This window comes from Phodopus roborovskii, unplaced genomic scaffold (assembly GCF_943737965.1).
Source record: "Phodopus roborovskii unplaced genomic scaffold, PHOROB, whole genome shotgun sequence".
In the NCBI taxonomy this organism is placed as follows: domain Eukaryota; kingdom Metazoa; phylum Chordata; class Mammalia; order Rodentia; family Cricetidae; genus Phodopus; species Phodopus roborovskii.
The window spans coordinates 18562422-18587801 of record NW_026126571.1 but is presented as its reverse complement, the minus strand read 5'-3'; the positions used below and the strand labels follow the sequence as shown (position 1 = coordinate 18587801).

Sequence of the window (25380 nt, the reverse complement as noted above, 5' to 3'; positions counted from 1 at the left end):
CCTATGAGCCATCTCACTGGTCCCACATTTTCACAATTCTCCAAGCATCTTGATAAGGTCCTATTACTCTATAGAACCATTTACAAATTAATGATCAAAGCACATTCCTTCCTTCTATGCATGAAAAATTCAGACCCCAAGTGGGAGACTATTGTTTCTATCACAGATTTGGAGATACAGATGTACATGTTTCATACAGCCTTTATTATGTTGACATACGTTCCCTCCACTCCTACCCTATCTAGAAGACATGTTGATTTGTTAAAGGCTTTTCTTACATCTCTTGGGATGGTCATGTAATTTTTGTCTTTAACTACATTTATATGATTTATTATATTTGGCGACTTAAATATATTGAATGAACTACCATTTCATCTCCAGAATAAAGTCAACTTGATTATGGTGAACAGATAACACATAGCTCTCACTCCACATCAAAGAGGCTTCTCTTTGCAGCAAATGGAGACCATTGCAGAAGAACACAACTTGTCATAATGCAGAAATCAACTGACATGGAGGAGTCCACCTCCAGTGGGTACATCTACAGTGCAACTTGTTCCCTGAAGGGTCAGGAAACATCATAGAAGAGGTAGAAGAAAAACGAGAAGAGCCATTGAATCAGGAAGTCTGCTGTGAGAATTTCTCTGCAGAAAAACTTCACCCACGACAGTTCAACAATATGGCTGCCGAAACAAGACCTGAAACATGACAATGCCAACAGACATGCTAATGAGAAAGGGAGAGATCTCACGGGATTCTACCCTTAGAGAAAGAACTACAGGCAACTAATGAATAGGAAGGAAGAGACAATTAGTCTCTCAAAAATGAGCCCCCCAATTAGTTATCAAATACAAAGTGGTCAGCCCAGAAATCATATACACACAAGCAAATATAAATATAATCAATAGGTCATACTGATATATTTATAAATACAAATATATACATATGTAATAATAATAAAGAAAAAGAGTCAATCAAATGAGAGGGGAGTGGAGGGGATTAGAGACCAGGGACATGAGAGAAATGGGAAGGAAGGAGTAAAGTGATCTAATTATATTTCAAATAACATTATAAATTAATTTTTTAAAACTATTGTTTCTAGATTTAGATGACCCCTCCAGGAAGGCATCTCACCCTACATGTGGAGTTAGGGGGTATGGGAGGGTGGTCGGGGGGCATGAAAGGGTGGGAGAAGGGAGGGAACTGGGATCAATATGTAAAATAAGAAAAATAAATACAAAAAAAAAAAAAAAACAGCCTACAGCTTCTAAAGCAAACAGGATAAGAACAAAAGGACAAGAAACTTAAGTTCTTGGTCTGATGAAGAAACTAAATTTTTCCAAACAAAAATTCATTTAAAATGGCAACTGATGTTTTGTGGGGGAAAAAAGTAACCATCTCATTTCAGTGGGAAATAAATGTTGATTATACAACAGTATGCCTAGACAATCCATGCCAGATAGGGACTGTGTATGTTCACATATAGATACCCAATGGAACTTTTGAGTGTCCACAAAAGAAAAGGCTAGCCAAATTTGGGAAGATTTTAATGTTTTGGTCTAGATGAGATTTTAGTAACAAGCCAATTTTAGAAACAAAATTGTAAGTACCATTTTATACTAAAAAGGTAAAGTTATAATAAACACATAATTTCTGAAAATTCCAACAAAATAAATTATAGTGTGCCAAACTATACCTAAAGCTGAAACTGAAGTGCAAAGAGAAAGTTTAGAAAAACAAATACAATAGAAATCTCAAGTAAGCAAGTGGTTTCTATTAGCTCAAAAGTCAACACAGTGGAGGAAGACCTGGATAACTACTACTATGTGTAATAGGTATGAATGAAAATATGTTTAAGTTAGAATTTAAATCAGAATGTATTTAAATTAAGAAGTTTTGAAACTAAATTTTTTTACTACCCCTAGAATATTTACTATCCCACACACAAAAAAAGGATTTATAATTGATGAAACTAGGAAGTTACAAACTATTGTTCTTTGGCAATAGATGAAGTTTTTACTGGCAATATATTCATTGTATACAGTGTTGAGTTTTACACAGTTAATTCCTTACAAATACATGATATTCTTTGATCATCTCCATTAGTCCTGCCATTCTGTCCCTCATGCCTGTCTTCTGACAGCATGGGTAACATGAGAAAAGACATATAGATACATGAACAGAACAGGCCTTCCTGTTCACTTGCAAGGCCGCATGCCAATGTCCGTGTGTCTGCGTGCAGCTTTATTATCAAGTCAGTGAGCTAAGGCTGCGCAGCAGATGACAAATAAATTGGGGTGAACAAATCAGTCTCCAGCTCATTTCAAGATAAATTGATCTCAAAGATTTCAACATAAAATTCAAGTACTTGAAGAAAATTCTAATGTGCATTTTCTTTTATATGTTTTCCTTTTGTGTGTACAAAATGTATGTGTTTGTAAGTGTGAATGTGTGTGCACATATATGTGGGAAGCCAGACCCTCTCTCTCTCTCTCTCTCTCTCTCTCTCTCTCTCACACACACACACACACACACACACACACACACACACACACACACACATCCAAAAAGATGTTTATGTGAATCAGAAAAAGACACCCTAATTTTAAAAAACTACTAAGAGCAAAATCTACTATTTAAGTTGGCTATGGTGGCACAGGCCTGCAATCCCAGCATTTGGGACACTAAGGCAGGACTTTATGAGGCTGCAGACAGTCTGGGACTCACAGCAAAACCCTGTCTTAAAGGATGAAAAGAGACAGCTAAAGTAATGCTGCACCCATACAGCCAGAGTACCAAGCTGGTGGAGGGTGTCAGGGTTGAAGCACTTAACAGACCTCCATGAGAAGTGAAGAAGAAGCTGCTGCTGTTTATTACAGAGAGTAATGGGCTTATATACCCAAGCCAGGGGATGGGCTAAGCATAGGAGGAAATCATGTACCGCCCACACCTGGGGGTCAAGGCATGGGCACTGCACACCGGAAAGTTGTGAGAACAACCTTGTTTGATCAACCTTGAGAGCACAGGAGTTCTACAGCTGTAAGGGACAAGTACTTCAATTTCCCAACAAAGAGTAAAAGAAAAGACATGTACCATTTCTTAGAGAATCAGCACATGGGAAAACAGGTTCAACTTCACAAAATTCACAGCACAGTTATACACTATTGGTTAACTCTCAAGTACCCAACTCCTAATGAGTCATCATCATACCCACAGATTAGGGTATCTCAACCCTCGTCAGAGAAGCTTCTATTTGTAGTACATGGTGATTAACACAGAGACCCAAAACTGGCCAGGGTATGGGGGATAAAAGGCTACAAAAAGCTCAGCCCTATAGGGAGCATATTTACTGCACCCACCCTTCCAAAAGTTTAGAGGTCACTGAGGAAGATGGGGTGGAAAGCTTGTAAGAGCTGAAAGCATTAGATGACTCCAAAGAAACAATGTCTTCTGGTGCTTCTGACAGCGTGCACAATACCTGTGAAAGTCCAAGCCACACCAAATCTCGGCATCGGCAGGGGAGTTGGGTGTGAAATCTCACCCCTTAGCCATAGAGCTATTGGCAATGGACAGCTACTGGGAGAGGTAGGAATTTTTCTCTGTGGGCATAGTCCCTGGTAAGTCAACCACTCTCCAAGGGAAACCACATGTGCAAAGACTATCTGGACAACACAAGATGTACTTGATCATGTTTTAAAATTATTTTTAATGACACAAAGCTGGATGAGCAGGAAAGAGGAGATATGTGTGGGAGGAGTTCAGGGAGGGTTAAAATGATCGAAATGTGTATAAAAATGTTTAATGTGTGTTACGTGTTTTGCCGAGGCAATTTTTGGTTCCCCTGAAATTCAAGTTCCTGACAGTTCTGAGTGCTGGGAATTGAGCCTGGGTCCTCTGGAAGAGCAGTCAGTGCTCTTAACTGATGACATCTCATCTCTTCAGGCTACATGTATACATTTTTTTAAAGAACTAATAAAGATATGTATTAAAAACAACAACAACTGATCCCCTCAAGGTTCAAGGATTGATGCAGAAGAAGAGGAAAGGTGACAAAAACCAGAAGTGCTGGATAACTTCAAATAAACATCATTTAGCAGACACAATAGGCAGATGCACATATGACCTCACAGAGACAGGGACAGCATGGGCAGACCTGCACATGTCCAAACCAGACAAAATCCCAGGATGGAGAAGTGAGTACAAAGTTCCAGTCCCAGCCAGGAGTACTGGGAGAGGGGAAATCAGTTTTTGTCAATGAAATGTCACTGGGTATATCAACCATATCCCAGCACTGTATACATCAACCACACTCCAGGACAGGTCTCATGCCCAGATTAAGTTGGACAACACAAATTGGACTCTGTGTTTTGGATTATGAGAGTGGTTTGTTATTGTTTGGTTTTCCATCTTTTTTGAAAGAGAGAACGTGAAGATGGGTAGGTAGGAAGATGGGGGAGGATCTGGGAACAATTGGGAAAGGGAGTGAATATGAACAAAATACATTGTTTGAAATTTTCAAATAATAGATAAAAACAATAAAAATGAAAAAACTAAGTAAGAAATTTAGTAAATCAAAGAAGTACAAATTATCAATTGATACATTGGAAAAATAGGTTTAAATCACTAAATTAACTATTTAATTGTTAACTTTTAAAACTTGAAATCCAGCATTCAACATAAATAGGAAAAAATGCCTTCTATAGGGAATTCCAAATTGATAGAACACCAGAGAGGCAGATGGCAGAAAATGTGTATTTCAAAGGAAATATGCCCTTATAATGTAAGTTGATAGCACAGATTCAACTCCCACAACCCAGCAACTTTGTTTCTAGGAATTTTACTGAAGTCATAAGGATGCAGGAACCATAATGTGTCTCTTGGAAAGCAGAAAGGGTTTATACATCTAATGGTACAGAATCTACATGAACCATCACACCTTAGCAACTCTTGGAACACAGATATGAAAAAAAATACTAATTACACATTGTGGAAATAAAAGTAAACAACAGCATAGTGATGAGTGTACACTTGAAAAAGTAACAATGAATACACATGTTGATTAAAAACATTTTTTTAGGAAGATGTTCAATGAAATGTCCACATTTTGATGGTATGAGTAGGATCTGGCATCTTCCATGCAAATCAAATCTTTATAATTTTTTTTCTGTAATCAAATGCAGCAGCAACATTGTTAAAACAATGAGAGTAGTTGTAATGATACACTAAAATTAAGATTTTCCTTCTTTTAAAGAGCTCAGGCATGCTAGCTCTCTCCTCGCTGTGGAAGGAAGCACCGAGGTTCCCATAAGTGGAAAAAAGATGTGGCTTGCCAGCACCCGGCGGGACTCTTTCAGTAAGATGATTATAGCTGCTATGACAACAGGGGAGGATGTGACGTCACAGAATCATCGAGTGACTTCGGTATTCCTGTCCCAGTGCAGAGCTCTTGATGCCAGCTGGAAAGCCAGCAGAGACCTCATTAAGGGCATCTGCTCAGTAATTACCACAAGTTTCCCCTCATCACACATCCAGCTCTGAAAACAGCCCTGCTGTGGAACTCCAAGGCCTGAATCGAAGGGCCCCCAACCTTGCACTCTGTAACTCTCAAACTGATGGTCAGCAGAGATGTCAAGTTCCAGCCATCAGTCAGTTAAAAAACACCCTTAATCAAAAGGCAAGAGGCAGAGGACATTTAGTGACACCACCAATATACTAAAGCCTCAATAGAGTTAACTAATGCATTTTACATTGTATGTCCACAGCACATTTAGGTAGAGTTTCCATGAAAGAAAATCTAATATGCCTCTAACATACTGGGAAGAAGGACAAACGGCAATGACTGACTGCACAACCCAGCAGAGAGTGAGCTGCAATGTCGGTATGTATAATGAATTCTCCTACAAGGAGTGCAAAGTCCCAAGACCCTATTCACACAGCACCAGCACAGAGCCCTGCATAGATACAAGCAAATTGTTACAGGGGAGGTAAAGAGACAGAAAGGGTTTCAAGTCCCAGCCCTATTACTGGGTCTCCTGAGCCTTGGCTGTCATACCTGTAAACCGAGAATAATAATAAGCCAAAGGTTTGTTGAAAATGTATACCTAGGATTCAAACAAAGAGCTCCATCAGAAAACCTTTATGAGAAAAGTTAGATGAATAGGTCCATGGCTCATTTGGTCCTTTATGAAATTTTAACTCTCAGAGTTTCCTTCAAAGAAAAACCCCAGTGCCAGGAATGTATGACACTGTTGTTGGCCAGTATGGACCCATAGACCTCCAATATTACAGGCTATTCCCACGGCATTTGGTTAACCATTGGAACATTATGGTAAGACACTGCTGTTGAAGATAGTACATACTAGAGTCATAGAACATGAAGAAATAAAGTCATACTGACCTGGAAGCTTCATCCCTACTTTCATCCCTAGCTTTCATAGTGCTAGAAGATGCTATACAGCCCCCAGAAGAGACACGTGATCTGCAGTCTTCCCCAGCTGTAAGCTCTTCAAGCTATAGCAATGACTGACCTGGTAAGATGTGCCCATTGGTGGAAAAGTGACACAAACATCATAGGAATACCAACCATTGTCTGATTGGATTTTAGCACTGCTCCACAAAATGAAATGCGTACCTGTCATCAATTAGGCCAAGGACCTATGGATAAACAGGACATAGGCTCTACCAAAGAAACTACTACTATCATGCTGCTAAATGGACATAAGATTAAACCACATCCTAGTCACTTACAGCTATACCCATAAACCAATGCATTTCTCAACACTCATCTATTTGCAATGGGCTGTGATTAACACAGATACCCAAGACTGGCCGAAGTGCAGAGGTTAAGAGACCATATGGTGCTCATCCATAAAGGAAACATGTATACCACAACCCCCTTGCAAGGCTTAGGGATCACTACAGAAGAGGGGGCAGAAAGAGAATGGGCCAAAGGCTGTAAACAACTACAAGGAAACATCCGGACAAGGGAGGGCAGCTTCACATGTGATCGCATGTGACAACCTGTGCAAGTCTAAGATAGACCAAATTGCAGCATGGAGAAGGGACTTGGGCACACAATCTCACTGGCAGTGGAGCAAACAGGATATTAAGTGCCAGGATAGGGAGAGACAGCGTCCTCTAGGGGTGCAGAACTAAGCATGTTGCAGGCAGAAGGCACACATCCAAGAATATTTGAGCAGCATAAATTGGACTTGAAGGGTTTTCAAAATAAAAAAGGACATAAATTCCATGAGTATGGAAGAAGAACACATCTAGGAAGAGCTGAAGAAGCAGGGTAATATGATCCAAACACATATGAAACTCAAAACACTTGTAGAACTAATTTTTTATGTGTTTGTTTGTTTGTTTGTTTGTTTAAGACAGTTTCTCTGTGCTAACAGTCCTGGCTGTCCTGGAACTCACTTTGCAGACCAGACTGGCCTTGAACTCATAGAGATCTGCCTGCCTCTGCCTCAGGAGTACTGGGATTAAGTGCAACACCAAACCCAGCTAGAACTAAATATTTAAGTTTCATATATGCATTCTGTTTCTGACACATTCTCTCTTCCTTTCCCTCTCTCCATGCCCTCCCGTGTGTGTCTTCTATATACTGCTATTATGATGCTAACATACTGTTCATGGTATATCCCTGCGCAGGCCAGACTGTTCCCCAAATTTCTCCTTGCCCACCCTATCGCCACCCTCCTTAGCTCAGCAATCAAAGTCACCTCCAAGATCTTCCTGAAAGAGAGGTGCCTGCCCCCCTTTGTCCAACTGTAACATGGAGCTAACGGCTGCTACTCCAAAGCCATATTCCTGGAAGTACTTGAGATGTAGCTGATTCCTAGCTCTACAAAACTGGGTTCAAGAACTCTCTGCTATTGCTAATAGTATTGCAAAATCATGTCGTCACTTAGACAGCTCCCCAAAATTACATGTGAATTTATTGCAAAACCCAGCAACTCTACTTCTATAGATACACCCAAGAAACTAGACACAGATGTCCAAAGTCTTGTACAACACTGTTCATAATATTGTATATAATAGCCACAAACTGGACATAACTGTGCCCATTGGATCAGACCTGTGGTCATGGAAACCTAGGATAAGATATTAGCAAAGCTCATCTCTGGATAATGAGAGTTTTTTTCCTGATCTACTAACACTAATATGGATCACTTTTAAAGCAAACAAAATGAATATAGTATCTTTATTTTGTTATGAATTAAGTAGTTAGGAAAATGTACTACTTACTGAACTAGGAGCCTATAGGATTTCAGCATTGTTCCAAAGAGGGAATTAATGTTCAGAAGGACACAGGAAAGCCCAGATATGAAGGGGGAAGGCTAAACATGTGGGAAGAGCTGGCTGTTATGTGATAGCAAGACTGTTCAACAAACACCCACTGATTCTCCATGGAGCATGGGGAAAGTACATGTTTATAAACACAACTCTGGTCTTATCGCTTCCCCTTAAAATGGTTCATTGACTTTCATTGCTCTTGGAAAAATAAATATTTACCAACGAGGCCTTTAATTAGACCTCCGTGCACCTCTCCAACCTCTTCCTGACCCCACTGTCTCTGCACCAACATATCATCCAACCCTCCAGCCCCAGGGCCTCTGCATTGGCTCTTAAGTCCACTGAGGACCACAAGTGTGTTCATCACACACTGCTAGAGCCCACATAGCACCCAGACCTCTCCATCATGCAACAGTACACAAGTGGCCATGTTGGACCACACTGGACAGTAAATGCCAAGTCAGAATTAGTCCTTTTTATTACCCTGGCTCCTACCAAGATAGCTGGTATGAAGTAGGAAATCCATAAAGACTGGCTCCAGAGTAATTACAAACCATGGCCAGGGAAGGGCACTATAATGTATGGGCCTAGACACAAGCAAGGACCATGGAAAGCTGGCAAACTCGACCTGGGAGGGTAGATTTGATCCCTCTGGAATGAGGAGTGCCATTAGAGGTTTTGAGACTGGCAGCTCAGAAAACCTACAGTACTCTAGTACAACTAGATGAGGTGGAGGCAAAGATATGGGGGGAGGGGGGGAGTTAGGGTAGCTTCAAGGTCTCTGGTTTAAATAGCCTAAGTTCAGAACTGTGAGAACAAGATCTGTTTGGCTATCCCCCCACCAAGCGCCTTCTTCCTGGGGATGACTGGGTGCCCACCTATTTCAAGAGGCAACAATGACACAGATTTCCTTACCCAGCCAGTATATATGCACATGTAAGATGTAATTTAGCAGGGCCTGATGGGATGGAAACTTGCATAACAACTGTACTCCAAAACAGACTTCTCACAATCATCACTAAGTCTAGGCTTACGGTCTTACACATCTTTTAAACTTTTCAAGGTCTCAAACAGTTGGCCTTATGAATGACCTAAATGAGAATGGAAGAAAATGCCCTGTGATAGAAACTTGGGTTCCTCTGGGGCCCCGCAGACTCAGCTCAGAACACTGCAAGCCCTGTCTCCCACGGGACACTGGAGTCCCCTTCAATACTGACCAGCTTGATCAAAACTTTCACACTAAAGTAGCTTCCAACTATTTGTGAATTGAGAGTCATTAGACACAGTAGGACTCTCTGGGAGATTCTAAGCTAATGACTTTAAATAGAAATCCATTCCCTCTCCCACCACTGCCTAACCCTAGTTTAATGTAGGCTATTTGGGTCCAAAGTGGAAGTAAGACAATGCTAGCTTTCTTCGAGGGGCCACACAGAGATAAAAAGACTCAAAGGGCTGGGGTGCCTCATGCTCAGCTCACTGATGACAGAAATTCTTCCAGATTTGGAATGAACTAAGGAGGGAAGAGGGGGAGGAGAGTAAACACAGTGGTGTCCTTGCTGGGTATGGCAGAGCACATAGGGTCTCCTTGCTGGGTATGGCAGAGCACATAGGGTCTCCTTGCAGGGGTATGTCAGAGCATGTAGGGTCTCCTTGCAGGGGTATGTCAGAGCATGTAGGGTCTCCTTGCTGGGTATGTCAGAGCATGTAGGGTCTCCTTGCAGGGGTATGTCAGAGCATGTAGGGTCTCCTTGCAGGGGTATGTCAGACCATGTAGGGTCTCCTTGCAGGGGTATGTCAGGGCATATGTAGACAGCATTATTCCTCCTTGACAAGGTTGGGAAGCAAGTTTCAGAAGTTTAAAAACAAACAAAAGAAAAATGTGACTATCATTAGAGCTGAGCAATCCAACTTCGAGATAGTCTAAAAGTGTGGAATAGTTTTCCCATCATATATGCCCCAATAATTTCTCAAATGATCTCTAATAGCCAAAATATGTGAATAACAGAACACACCGCTCAGCAGGCCCCATGTAGTGTTCCAACCCAGAATTTAAGATGGTAAGGAGGAGCTGAGCTGTACTGAGCCCCCACTCACTAGTTTGACCTTGGGCAGGTCACCCCTCCAGCTGTCTGCTTTCAGCTTGGGGAACTGAATCTGACTACCTCTAAACAGCCCTCTCCTGGGCTGTGATCACTGGTCCAGAACAGGTGATCCCCTGTCTCTTGAATAGCGTCTCTGGAATTCTTATCAAGTCACTCCGCAGTGTATCAAGTAGAGGAAGCTTTGCCAGTTGGAGAGACAAAAGCAGGAGTCAGAGACTCAACATAATTTGCTCTCAAACGACCTCAGCAGCAGCAGCATGATGTGTGGCCTGATTCTCATGGACAGAGCCTAGAGTGGTTTGGGCCTTTGTCCAACAGCGACTGCCCTCCACCAAGTGAGAACTATCTCCCAGCCGTTCTGCCTCCAAGCCACCTGGGCTCCTCGGGGAAGGGCTGGTTCTCCGGCCAAGCACTGGCTACAATCCAGAGCCCACCTGCCAACAGCTCGGGAAGTGCCAAGGAGCTCTCCCCAAAGTAGCTGGCACCACTTACCCAGAACCAGCTGGAATCGTTTGGCTGAGGAGAGCCAGGCCTCCAGACCCCTGGCCTAGGTGGAAGTCTCCCTTACAGCCTTCCCAGCACTTGACATAAGTGGCTGGCTTGGGGCTTGGGAGACAGCTGCGGGGAGCACTATGGGGGAAGGGGACACATGTGTGTCTGGGAGTCTTGCTGGCTTCCCAGTTTCAGGGTTTGTCCATCATTGGCACCGAAAGCCTCCCATCACCAGATAGTGGGACCGTGCTAGGTTCCCTCATTGCTGACCCATGGTAACCTCCCAATGACTGAACAGAGATGTGTCCATTATCCCCATTACTAATGAGAGGCCCGAGGCCACAAGAACAAAGTGCCAGTGCTACCTCTCTAGAGCTGAGGTTTTTAAAGTCATTCCCTGCCCTGCCTGGCCTCCCAGCATAGGTGAGCTCACCGCTGCTGGTCTGGCAATTAGGGTCTCCCTTTGCAAAACTATGCCAAGTGACAAATCTTCAAAGATGCAAAAGTGACAGGCATTCTTAGAAGCCCTCCAGGGATCCAGCATATGGAGATCGGGGGAGAACATCAATACCCATGGGCAGCAAGATGAAGGCCTTCGGAGGAAAATACCACTATCAATAACCCAGGCAACTTTTCAAGAACAGTTTATATGAGAATCTGATCAAGCAGGACTCAGAGCTGGTTCTTTTCATTCCTGTTATGAATAAGAAACAACTGCGGGCTGAGGATATGGCTCGGTACCATCCATCTGGCTTGTACAGGGCCCTAGGTTCAATACTACACACTGGAAAAACATGTTGAGCTACTATCTGTACAATACTGAATAGCAGATCTCTAGAGCTGTTCTTCTTACTTGACTGGAACTTAGAAATTAAGATATTTTATTTAACTGAAAAAATCTGTTTTTGTGAGACTGGAGAGATGGCTCATGAGTTAAGAATCACCCTTGGCCATCAGAAAATGGAACCCTTTCTCATAGAATCACCTCTGTGTGAAAAGCAGAGAGAGAGGGGGGTGAAAGGGGGGACAGGCTGGCTTCTGCCTGGTCAGGAGTCTCAGAGAAGCCAAAATCCTCTGCTAAGAAGTAAAGCTCCAAACCCTTCACCTTTCTGAGCCTCAGTTTCCCCCTCTGTCAAATGGGGAGATAGATATAGATATAGACATAGACATAGACATAGACATAGATATAGATATGGTTAAACCCACAGCTAACATCATCCTAACTGGAGAAAGGCTTGAAGTTATTCTACTGGCTTCAGGAATGAGACAGGGATGTCTAATTTCCACACTCCTTTTCAATATTGTGCTCATAGCACTAACTGGAGCAATAAGGAATGAGAAGGAAACTAAAGGGATATAGATAGGGAAAGAAGGAATCAAACTATCCCTATTTGCAGATGATATGACACTATACATTAGAGATCTTCCTCCACTCCCTACACCCCCCCCCCGCTAAAAAAAAAAACTGCCAGAAAACAATAAATAAATTCAGCAATGTACCAGGATACAAAACCAAGTTGGGGAAAAAAAAGGAGCTTTTCTATACACCAACAACAAACACAAAGAGAAGAATGGAACACAATTCCATTCACAATGGTCAAAATGAAAAAGGAAATATCTAGGGAAAAAACCTAACCAAGGAAGCAAATGACCTCTACAGTGAAAACATCAAACCTCTGAGATAGAGATAAAACACCAGAAAAGAAAGAGATAGACACACCAGAAAATTGAAAGACATGGATTGGTAGAATTAATATTGTGAAAATGACCATCCTACCAAAAATTGTTTATAGATTCAGTACAATACCAGTCAAAATACTTGTCTCATTCTTCATAGTAGTAGAAAAAAATTAACAACCTAAAATTTATTTGAAAGCACAAAAGGCTCAAGATAACCAAATCAATGCTGAGCAAAAGAACCATTCCGCTTTCTCAGGTATTCCATAGAGCCACGGCAATAAGATACAGTGCAAGCACAAAAACAGGCATGTCGACCACTAGAACAAAACTGAATGCCCAACATGTTACATGTAACTTCAGCCATTCGGGTCTGACAAAAATGCCGAAAGGCAGCATCTTTAAAAAATGGTTCTGGAAAATCAGATGCCCACATGTTGAAGAATGTATTTAAACCCGTACCTATCACCTTGCCAAAGACTGACTCCAAATGGATCAAAGACTTAAACATGAAACACTGAAACTTCTAGAAGAAAACAGGCAGACCTCACATGATAACAGTGTAGCAAAAGCCATCAACCCCAATATGATGAAAAGGAAGTCCACAGAAGCTTTGCCAGCTATGCATCTGACAGAGGATTATTAACCAGAATATATAAGGAACTAAAAGCGGGAAAGGGGACCCACTCAGAGGAAATTCTCAAAAGAGAAAAAAAATGCTAAGGAAAAACTCAAAAGCTTCTTTCTTGCAGTAGACAGAGACTATTGCAGAAAGCACAACTAATAAAAATGCAGAGGTGTAGAGTCCACATCCAACTGATAAATCTATTACACAATCCCTGCACCTAAGAGTAGGGGATGGTTGTGGGGGGGGGGAGAGGATGTAAAGATTGAAAGAGCCATGCTTTCTCCTGACGGTGTCAGAAACTACACCCATAATGTCCCACCAGTGTGACAGCCTAAACATGAGCTGATCAAGGAGGACACCAGCAGACATGCTAAAACGGATGGGACAAAGCTCAGGAGGTCCCAATCCCACGCACACAAAAAGCTACAGGCAACTAAAGAATGCTGAGAACAGGAGAAACCATCTTCCCTCAAAATGAGAGCACCAATTGGTTGCCCAGTACCAAATGGTCAGCCCTGAAAGCATACATACAAATACCATTACACAGACTGAGCATGCTGTAGTTATGTATTTCAGAATACATATGTCCATACACACACCACTACCACCACCATCACCACCAACAACAACAATTAATGAAAAAAAGGAGGCCATGAATTTGAAAAGGAACATAGAGAAGTATATGAGAGGATTTGGAGGAAGGACAGGAAAGGAGGAAGTTTATTTAAAAATAAAAGAATTTTTAAAGAAAAAGTAATGTATACATAGGATCTGGGAGTAGCCACCTTCCCCGGCAGCTCTTAGCATGTGTACCCCATAGACAAGAGATGATTCCGTATTTTAGTTTCTGTCTTCCCTGGGGCCTTTCCCTCAGCCATGCTTACAAGGCCAGCCCAAAGGCCCTAGGATGGACTAGACAGGCAGGCAGACAGGCAGTTAGAAAGTAGACAAGGCAGAGAGAGAGCACAGAGCTCAGTCTGAACCACATGTACCACACGAGGCTGAGAATCCTCTCCATCTGAGCAGGAGTGAGAACCCCACTCCCAGTGTTGGCAACCAAGTCACCCTAATATCCTGCTGCCCTTTTTCCCTCGTGGGCGGGGAATCTACCAGTAGACCTCTCCCCCTCAGCTCTGGCCTCCAGTCCCCTCCCCAATCTGAAGGTGGGACAGGGTCTCTCATGCCCTGCCTCTTGGGCCTCAGATTGCTATGTAAGGACTCCTTGCTTTTCTTCCTGAAGAACAATGCAAGAATGAAATCAAGGGCTAGGGGCCCAGCAGCAGTTGCTATGGGAAGCATCCCTCTTTCAACCACATATCAGTACACACCTATAATTTCCATACCACCATCTTTGGTGGAAGCTTCTTTGCTACATATCCTCCAACATCACCCCTCCTATTTACACTTCAACTGGTTCCTTCTGAGAATGGGAGGAGAAACTCCCACCCTCTCATCTGAAAAATTATCAAAAGGAATTGAGTGGACCACGCTGGTTTCTTTAACAAGAAAGCAAGACCCAAGCTCTTTCACAGGAAGAAGGATCTGTTTGCACTGCAGGAAAGAGAAAGGGTCTACAAACTCCCTGAGCACCAACCCCAAGAGACTGTCAGACTCCAGGAGACAAGAAATATCAGTCCAGATAACAAGATTCTGCTCCACCCCACACACGATCCCATTCATTTCATATTCATATTCACAAGCCGCACGAGAGCCAACCACACATGGGCTTTGGCACACAGCCTTCAGTTAACGGGCCCAGCTGTGTCCTACAGGTAGAAGGCAGATTGGTAGGGCTTTCTACATAGGCCACTGTTGACTTGTCTAGACCCTCTCGACCACACACTCCCATGACCTGAGAAAAATCATACCAGAGAACACAAAGTCATTTACCCCTGAGAACCTAGGAAAAAGGAACCAGGCTAGAAACCAAATGGCAAGCAGGCTAACAAGTCATATTCTTTCACATGATCTTCTAGAGAGTACAGGGTTATACTACCTAAGCCCCTGCTCTTTCCGGTTTTACTGGAATCTGAGTTGATTCAGCAGACCTAACAACCCCCCGGATCTCTCTTCATTAAAATGGTAGGCTAGCCTTCAAGACCAAACAGAAATCACCTGCACCGTGAGAGGCAGCAAGATGCGTACAGTAAGTCTGGTGGGAAAGGCAGAGCATGAGTGGTTTCATCTCAACCTTGTCATTTCCTTCCTACGTGACTTCTAGAAAATCACCTCACTTCAAAATTTCTTTTCAAAACTGTGACCATATGAGCTATCACCTTTCAGAGATGCTGTGAAAAGTGATGGAGTATGTCAAGTAAAGTACAGCCTAGAGCCTTGACCACACCCCACAGCTACTCTGTCTACACAGAGCCCATTTTCAGTCAACTCCGACATCAGTTCCCAAGAGCATCTGCAACCTGAGTATAGGGTAGCTCAAGGACTCTAGGAATCCAAACCTAGCTTGGACCAGCCCCTACTTCTCAGGCTGTCCTTTACCACAGAGTATTCAACTCTCCTGGCCTCTCTTCACTATCTTAATTATGGTTTCTATTTCTGCGATAAAACATCATAACCAAGACAACTAGGGAACGGGGTGTTTCATCGTATACCTCCAAGTAACAGTCCATCACTAGACTATCAGGGCACAAATGCAAACAGGGCAGGAACTAGAGGCAGAACCTGAAGCTGATGCCATGGAGGAACATTGATTACTGGCTTGTTTCCTGTGACTCAGCTTGCTTTATACCACTCAGGACCACCTGCCCAGGGGTGACACTACCCCTATGAGACTGGACTTCCCATATCAATAATTAATCAAGAAAATGTCTCTTACAGATTGGCCAACAGTGGTTCTCTCTTCTCCGATGACTAGCTTGTTTCAAGTTGACAAAAACGTAGCCAGGACACTATCCGTTCCCCAGGCAGTTCCAATTCTAAAATGCTATGTCTGTCCAGATTTCCCTGGGATATTCCTCTCCTGAGAGAGGCATAGGCACAGTGAGAACCAGGAGGGAAGGGTACCTCCCCCAAAGAAAGGACAGGGATCTTCTGGGAGTGAGGGGTGTGTTCAGAACATTGTTACAGGGGTGCCTGTGTCTCTCATCTACCATGACCCCAAAATTCCCTTATTCCCCTAGGCTCTCCCAGAAGAATCTCTTGACTCTTCAGGACCATTTAAATTCCTTTAGCACAATCTTCTGATCCAAACTTTTTACAAGTTAATAGACTAGAGGAAGAGGTGGTTCCTGTGACAGAAGGTCAGGTGCCCAAGAGAATGAGTGATCTGAAGACAAGACATCCTGGGGATTCTCTGCTATGTGGTACAGGGTGGGAGTGCCCTGGTCCATCCTGCTGAAGCATTTTAGCATAGATCCTGACTGACATATACTGATGATGCAAGGAAAAGGGTCTTGCTTGGGAAAAACTACATGTAACATAAATGCCAAAATGTACTTGAAAAGCTTTCAAACATATCTCACAACACACACTTACATAATATACACACACACACATATATATAATGTATGAGTGAATATAATGTATATTAGCTCATGTCAATCATATAGTTGCTATATGATTAACATATGACATATCAAAGTAATTAACATAATAGTATGTGTATAACTAATATATACTACATAGATTAATAGGTTTTTAAATTAGTAAGTAATGACTTCCCTGAGGTAAAACAATCAGGGAAAATGAGAAAGCAGTTTTACAAAATAGTAAAACTTGTTGAATTGAGGTGGCATATTCCACCTCTCAGACTAGAATCCTTTTTAAGCTGTGGCGTCCAGCATTCATGGCAGCATGTAAAGACTTTAATGGTCTAATAGTGGGAACATCAGTAGTAACTCTTTCCAGACAGTGGTTGAGCAAAACACTTTAAAATCCCTAAAAATGGACATACTTTTGAACCAAGCAATTGCACTTCCAGAAGCTTAGCCATAAAAAGAACTCGTAAACTAAAGTGGATTCGTTATCGTTAATGCTCACCAAGTAGATAAGATTATTTCTTTATTCCTTCAGTTTTTCATATTGTGTAACTATCACATTGAAAACACTCATGTTTAAATAGATCTCCTTATAATTATAATAAGGGGAAGTATCCCTAGATGTCCTCAAGGGCTTTGTTTTTATCATTGCCTATAATGAAGACAAGTAAGAGCTTAAGTAGCCCACAATAGGAGAGTAGTTAAAGAAATGGTCTCATACAACAGGAAGCAAACCCAATAAGATATTATTAAATATGAGATTTCCAAACACTGTGTTCAAAATGTGTCTGTGTAAAAACAAAAAAAAAAGTATTGTAAAGTATGAACAAGGAATGTTAACACTTTGCAGTGAATGATCTAATAGGTGAATTTCTTTTTTTTTTTTTTTTCATTTTTTGAATATCTGCATTTCTAACGTGTATGTATGTTGGCCTAAAATTCTAAAATGTTTTTTATCATACTTGCTAATTATACTTGCTAATTTTTACTTTATAAAATGTTTTGTGGACACAGCATATAACTCTGAGTGTAAAAATCCCTGAATATTGGTCCAAAGTCTCTCTGTACGTCTTCATGAACTACTCATATATCAGCTTAATATCTTGAATAAGTGCAGTAATTCCTGCTTATTGAATTTTTGTCATGGGCCAGACAATGTGCTAAATCATATCATTTAATACAGTAAAATTCAATAAGCATTTGTTGACAGGGGGATTGACAGATGAGAAGGGCAGGAAGCCCAGCAATGTGAACCAAGTTTGTAGCCCTCATCTCACGTAGGCTAGTTCACTTGGGGCACCTTCTGACCAGCAGACTATAGGTCTCTGCTACCATCTTCCCTAAGGGGAAGGAAAGCGTGTAGACTGAGGAGGATCACACTAAGTGACCTTAGTGAGACACTGCTGTTTAGGGGATAAGGTCTGATGGGAACTACCAGGTCAAATGTAAAACTTACTTTTGTAGGTTTTCCTACTGGAGTCAAGAAAAGTGAAAATTTACATGACCTTTCAATGAGACAATTTTGACCCTGGAAACTTGTAACTGATTTCTTAGAATCTTCCCTGAGCACAGATCATTGCCTCTAGAGAGTGAAAAGCAAACTGAGCAGTCTCGGGTTTAGAGAACAGGGAGAACTACCCACAGGCTCCCACCAGCTGGTTCTAGGCGGGCCAGCTCTAGAGGTGAACCCCTGGGTCTGTGGTGGGAGTGTCTCTCCATGCAGGTGGAGAGTGGAGGAGGCAGCAAGGGCAGCAAGCTTCCTGGGAGATAGGCATGCTTTCTCCCTGCACCCTGGGGGGAAGCAGCAATCCTGGCTGCTGGAACAACCTGAAGAAAGTGTGACAGGTGCGCTATGGCGTATCTAGCAAATGACAAATGTGCATTCTGTTCCACAAACTCTGGAGCACGTCATTGGGAGCACAAATGACCCAGAGACAGGCTCCTCATCACTGGCCTCTTCCTGGCTCCGGCACTTCCCTGCTATGTCTCCAGGCAGGTGGAGCCAAAAGCAAAAAAGCATATACCCTCATTCTCAAAGATGTAGTGGGGGTAAGATCAGATTGACAGCCATGGTCATTTAAGTGCTTGCTTAAATAAGAACTGAGAAGAGCATCTGGATACCCGCCTCGGGCCTGCTGCTTAGCCAAAGCTAACATTCCAAAAGGAAGCGGCTCCATAGCTATCTCCATCTCCCAAGAGGGTAAAGATGTCAGGCCTTGAAAAGTTGTTTCAAAACAGTATAAACTCATAGTAAAACTGTGGAGACCAGACCTCTTCCAATGCTGGCCTCCAACTAGTGGATTCTGTGGTAGCAACTGGAGGAAACTCTCAGCCCCTTCTGTCTCTTCCCTCTTGGTGAACAGTTGGAGCAGGGGGGAAAATAGAAATCACTGGTAGTTCCCAACACACCCCAGTTATTTTCTGAAACATTCCAATCAGGATACACATCGTCCCTCCCTGCCTGCCTGCAACCAGCCTCTGAAAGCCCAGGACTCTGAAGGACCGTGCTATATGTCTCTCTAGAGCTGTCTCCTTCTCTCCTCTCTGTCTTTTGTCCTCATATCTCCATCCCTGAACTTCTGACTTGGTGGCATATGCCTAGACAACTGTTACTTTTTGTCCCTGTGTCTGCTAGCCTTTTTAACTCCTCTTCCTCCTCATTCTCATCTCCACCTCTGTCTCCATCCATCTCTATCCATCCTCTTCTACCTTGTTACCCAAATCTCAGCATGGAATGAGCCATTCAGAGATTTGTAATTGAAAACCGACTCCAGCGGGATGCCAGCTGGAGTGATGGAGTAAGCACGGGGCAGCCTGGGATCTGAGCTTCCCCCAGCAGGTCACCATTCCCCAGGGCTCCCTCCAGCCAGCACCCTCCGACCCAGATTCCCATGCCCACCCCCTCCGCGCTTAGAACTGGCCACCGCCACCACCGGAGGGTGTGTGAGGATGCCAAGAACGGCCCGGGTGCAAAGTTCTCACCGATGGTGAAGCTGTACCCATCGATGCTGAAAGTGGCGCTCCTACATTTCTTGAAGCCCTCCTTCTTGTGGCTGGCGTCCGTCATGGCTCGTGCCTCCGGGGTCCCAGCTTGAGCCTGTGCCCAGCCTCCACTGCGCTGTCACCGCAGACCGGCGCTGGCTATGAACTGCTCGCGCCGGCTGCAGGCACCTAGACCTGGGAGCTAACAACGAAGGCTCCTACTGGAGCCCCTGCGCCCCCGCCACTGCCCCATCTCCAACCGGCTGCAGCTGCGACGGCTGTGGGCTGGCCCGGGCTGCCGCGCCCCTTAGCGCTTCGCTCTCTGGAGGCTGGGGGAGGTTGGGGGACCTCGAGGGAATAGCGGGGATTGACGTGGTGCTTTTTGTAGGTATGTTTTCTCTGGCAGAGTAGAGAGCTCCCGCAAAGCACACAAGAGATGGAGAAGCCAACACCTCAGCCTTCAGACGCTCAAGTTTACTCCAAACAAGGAAGTAGAGAGGTTGCCACGCCCACTTCCTCCCAAGGCTGTCCCCAGGACTAGCCCCAGCCCCAATAATAGTACTTCTTAGCAGTTCCAGGTCAGAAGATAATGACTAAAGCAACTCTTCTGTGGATGAGCATTTCTACACAAAAGCCCTAAGACGTGCAATTTACAACCTAACTTAAATAACTCATATTCAACCACTGCACCCCCCCCCTTCAAATTTGAATTTGTCACGTGTGATGGACTCCCAGGATTTGTGGAGGTGGAGATCTCAAGAATCCTATAGCTAAGGCTCTCGTGACAGAAGAGGGAACTGGGGCACAGAGGAAGGCGTTAGAAAGGGGCAAAGTTGGGACTCAGAAGGTTCTCTATGACCCCACAGCATATGTCGCTGGGTTTTCCAAATGTCTAAAACAATTACGTTTACCGGACGCATGCTGGAGATGCACAAAGACCAGAGCTGAGTCCAACCAAGGGACCCTCTCCCACACCCAAGCTATCATACAACTATGTCTCATTTGCTGAGCAGGAATATGTGACCATTAACTGTGCTCACCAACATTAAGAATCCAGCAAGTTGACTTCAAAAGGGAAGTAGACTGGGGACCCAATAAACTCCTTGAACCCAGGTTAATCATACCTCAGAAATTCATTCTTTCTTGGTTCACCTTGTACTGTTAAAGAAATCAGTTTGTTACTTCGGATCCTAGCTGGGAATTGAATGGCAAGTTCTGTCAGTGAGGTCCTAGAGCCACACTCATTGTAATAGTTCAATGGCAAGATAAATTGCTTATAAAGACAATGGGTGCAGCAAACCTCATTTTTCACAGAATTTGTCCATCTCTTCACCAGAGCCAGGGGTGCATCCAAGTCATGCTGCAATATTTATCGTGTAACAGTCGTGTATGGAAGATGGAAGTGTGAAAAATCTCCCAGGCCGATCTGAATGCAGAATCTAGCACAGCCACAAGCAAAATGTCCACACAAAATGTCCACATTCAGGGACGATCAAGTGAGGAAGTATGTCAGACCTGGAACAGTGTGGCATTCTGCCACGCTCATCCAGACACTGAGGAAAATTCTTCTGCATGGCAATAACTATTGTTTCAGCCACTAACTTTATAGGAGGATTTTTATATGTAACATATTTTATGTATTACGTATGCTGTGTGCATTTCACACAGCAACCAGTTAAATTTGCTAATCGCTCTCATTTCCCACACTTCAAACTTTTAAATGAAACATTTGTCTTCTTTCATCACAATGAAAGTCCTCAAGTAGGGAGCCTGGATACCCAAGTTAGCATCTCCCATAGTAAGTTATCTAAGGAGAAAAAAAAGCCTAAAGTGATGGAAATTCTTCCCTGAGTGAGTGAAATTCAAATGATACTTAATCACACTTAACAGAAAAGCTTCTTGAAATACAGTCTATCAAAAATAATAACAATGTGATCATTTACCTAAGTGTAGTAAAAATAACTTACCTGAACAATTAGAACTGTTTAAAAACTCCCTCTCCCCAGAATCATTCTCTTCCCCTGAGTTTAGAGATTGAACACCTACAGAATTACTAAATTCACTGTCTTCAACCTGAAAGCAGCCTTCTAGGCGCAGGACTCTCACACCAGTGAAACCAGAGGAAGCTCAACACTGACATTATGTAAGCCAGGAAAAGGTGCCCTAGGGTCTGAGAGCAAAAGGAGCTTGCCCTTGCTCCCTCACAAGTGCTCCCTCAAGAAAGGCTCCACAGCAAGCAAACCAAGCCAAGGCAACCCAGCAAATGCAGCAACCCTCTCCGTACTGTTGGGGCAGGTGTCATCAGACGAACATCTGAAAGCCAAGTCCACCCTGCTTCATTTCTAGAAAGCCTGCAAGTTAAAGGTGGCTGTTACATTTTTAAAGGGTTTGGCACATTGAAAATATAAAGAAGTCAAAAATTGGAAGTGGTGGTGTACACTTGAAATCCCCGCCTGCTGAGGCAGGAGGATTGCAAGTTCGAGGCAAACAAACAAACAAGAAGGCACTGACTCAAGGAAAATAAATACAAGAAAAAAGTATTAAACAGATAAATACCTTTTAAAAAAAGACACAGCACCAGAAGGTGGTGATTCATGCCTTTAATCCCAGTAAAGAGGCAAGCAGATCTCTGTGTGTTTGAGGCCAGCCTGGTCAACAGAGTGAGTTCCAGGACAGCTAGGGCTTCACAGAGAAACACTGTCTGGGGGTGCGGTAACATAGCAAAACACTAGCTCAAAAACAAATAGCTTAAAAGCTCATCTTGAACTCATGGAAATCCTCCTGCCTCATAATACTGGGATTCACAGATATGCACTTTTATGCCTGGATTGCTCATTGGTTTTTAATTTTTATATTAGAAAAGATGAAGCACTACATGGCATTTAGAAAATGTTCTCTGGACTTGTAGAGCTTAGCTTGTCCTTGACTTTCCTTCTGTCCATAGACAATTCCTTTTCTGTCAGTATGGACCAGGAAATCAGTTGTCTTCCCACTCCGTTCACTTTGCTCTGAACGCTGACATCTAGCTGACTTTCCCAAACCTATCTTATGCCTAACACACCTTCCTGAGCAGCAGATATCCTCCAGAGTTTGCTTAGAATACGAAGTAGGGGACAACACTTTCATATACCTTCTCAGGCAGGCCAAACCTTTACCAGCCTCTTTCCAGCTGTCACCAGGGGAGGATAATCTCACCTGACTTGGTTGGAGTTCCAAAGATTCCTTGGGTCAAACTCAACATGGCAAAAGTTTCTGAGGGGTCAATCTGGCACCTCTGTGAAGGCTGGAAAAGAGGACTGTCTTTCCTGGGAAAGCAGCCCCACTTTGGAACAAACTCCCAGCTCAATGGCTGGACTCCTGAATGAGGATGGCACACAATGGCTCTTTATAGAGGGTCAGCTCAGTGTTCCTCTCCATAGTACTCTCACAGCAGTAAAGCCACATTGTGACCTCCAATGGTGCCCCTCCCATCCACTCTGCTGTCCACGTCAGACATCATTCTCAAAGAACATCCGTGAAGTCCTGTCAGAACCTCTGTCTCAAGGTACCTGATATCTCTCTGTACCTTTCCTGTGTTCTTCCCTGGTTCCAAGATACCACTCCCTCTTACAGAAACTGTAGCAATAACTTCTACCCAGCTTCCATTCCTACTGCAAGCCATTAACCGTCAGCTATGGAGATTTTTTAATAGAAAAATTTAGTAATGTCCTTTCTCTACTTAAAATTCATCAATGACTCTTCATCGTTCAGAACAAAATTTTAGAATAAAGAAAAAGCTCCTTTCATTGCCCCATGAGGCCGTATAGCATCTTGAAGGTGGAGAACATTGGCAACTTAGGCTTTTCTCAGGAGTTGGAGGCAGAATATGCTTTTAATGGAAAAGAGAAACTATCAGGAAAGTAGCTGGAAGCCAAGGAAGGGGAATCTAGTGTCACGGGTACATTCCTGACCTAGCCTAATGCACTGGGCTTCTTCACCTGATTCCTGGATTGTTCAAGGTCTTAACTTAGACTAGCCCCGTAAATTCTTCCCATTGTCAACCTCCTAGAGAGGAGGCATCGCTTCCTGGGAACCAGAAGAAGTGCTAGCATCTATTGAGGACCTCTGGTTGCAACTCCTTTGTTAGTCTACTTCATTAACCTCTACAGCAAGCATTCAAAGTCTCGAGGGCCCAATCCTCATCACAAAGCATGTGTGGAATGGAGACTACTAACCCATAAGGGCTGGGAATCTTTCCCTAGATCCTCTACAGCTAGCTGTAAAATGAATAGAAAAGAGGTGAATGGTCACCTGGAAGGACTTTAGGGTCTAGGCATGGAAGAATCATGTCTGCTGCCACCGCATTCCCATAACCAGAAATTAGTCATATCACCCCATGGAACCACAAGTTGTTCCAGGAAATTTAGGTTGGGGAAAACAGCTTTGTAAACACATCATTTGAAACCCTATCCCTTCCACACTGTTGACTGAATTTGACTTTAAACTCACCAGGTGGAGAAATGGGTTTTAACCTAAGGGCTGACCACACACACACACACACACACACACACACACAGAGAGAGAGAGAGAGAGAGAGAGAGAGAGAGAGAGAGAGAGAGAGCTTAAACTTTGAATTTTAACACCAGGTTCCCAAAACCAAAGCATCTGACCCCCCCACCTTGATATAAATTGATTCCTATTTGTAAATAATGGGACTTTTACATGTGTCCTATTACTAGCTAATTATATAAAGAGCTTTAATGCTGCATTATAACCTTGACCTTAGAAAGAAAGCCAAAAATATAATTGATTTAGTAGCAATATATTGCATCATCTTATGACACATGGTTTTCCTTTCTGTAACTGGAAAACACAGTTACATAGAAGTACAAATGTTCCAGGTGCAAAAAGGCAAAGAAAACAGCAGAGAGAAGGTTCAGTCTATAACCTCTGGTAGGCCAGGGAAATTCTCCAAAGATGCTTGTAAAATCTGGGGAACAGAAGATTGGAATGCAGAGCGTCCAAGGTTGCAACTCACAAGGCCCCAGGTGGCTGACAGAGCAGGTAAAGCCAGTAAACAAACACTTGCACTCAGTCCCCGTTGGGGAGAGGGGGTGGATTCTCAGGTGTCCAGCCTTTGTCAGGCCACTTGTGCCAGGCTCAATGCTTAACAACTCCTGGATCTCATTTCAGGCCTCCAGTTACAAAGAAGGGGGATTTTGCAGTGAGATTTTCCCAGTGCACTCCTGAAATCTCTGGAGAAAGTAACTTGCTTCAGCAGCATCCATGGCAACAAATTACCAAGGGTACCACGAAGGCTGGAAACCAAAGAGCAGAGGTGAACAGGCAGTCAGAAAGGGGATTGCTGATGCCGTGGAGGCTCTATTGGCCAGAATGACTTCTAAAAGATATTTTCTCCTGTACCAGCTGTTCACTGCAACTAAGCTGATCTAAAAGAACTTTGATCTAAAATTGATCTAAAAGAACTTTCTTCCAAGCTAGTGATTCATCTCAAACCAGATAGCAAACGTGTTCTTTAATTACAACTTTTCTACATTGGGTGTGGTTTCTGATGATGACGGCAATAACAAGATTGCTGGTATTTGGAAGAAAATGTCAGAACAAAATGTGAAGGAAAAGAACAAACTACGAAATAAGTTCCAGTAATTTCAACTATTTTAAAAAATGCATTTTTAAAAATTAGGAAGGTAAGAAAAAGTCACCT

At 43.1% G+C, this 25380-nt stretch overlaps 1 protein-coding gene across 2 annotated transcripts in view; it reads right to left on the bottom strand.

The window, feature by feature from the left end:
- Nucleotides 1–19885, bottom strand: part of Pde1c (phosphodiesterase 1C) — a 370394-nt gene extending 350509 nt beyond the window's left edge. For both annotated transcript variants that reach the window (XM_051202982.1, XM_051202984.1), the window contains exon 1: nucleotides 19677–19885. In XM_051202982.1, the coding sequence (XP_051058939.1) occupies nucleotides 19677–19761 (85 nt within the window). In that variant the 5' untranslated portion in view covers nucleotides 19762–19885. The remainder of the gene's footprint in view (nucleotides 1–19676) is intronic.
- Nucleotides 19886–25380: the final 5495 nt, after the last annotated feature.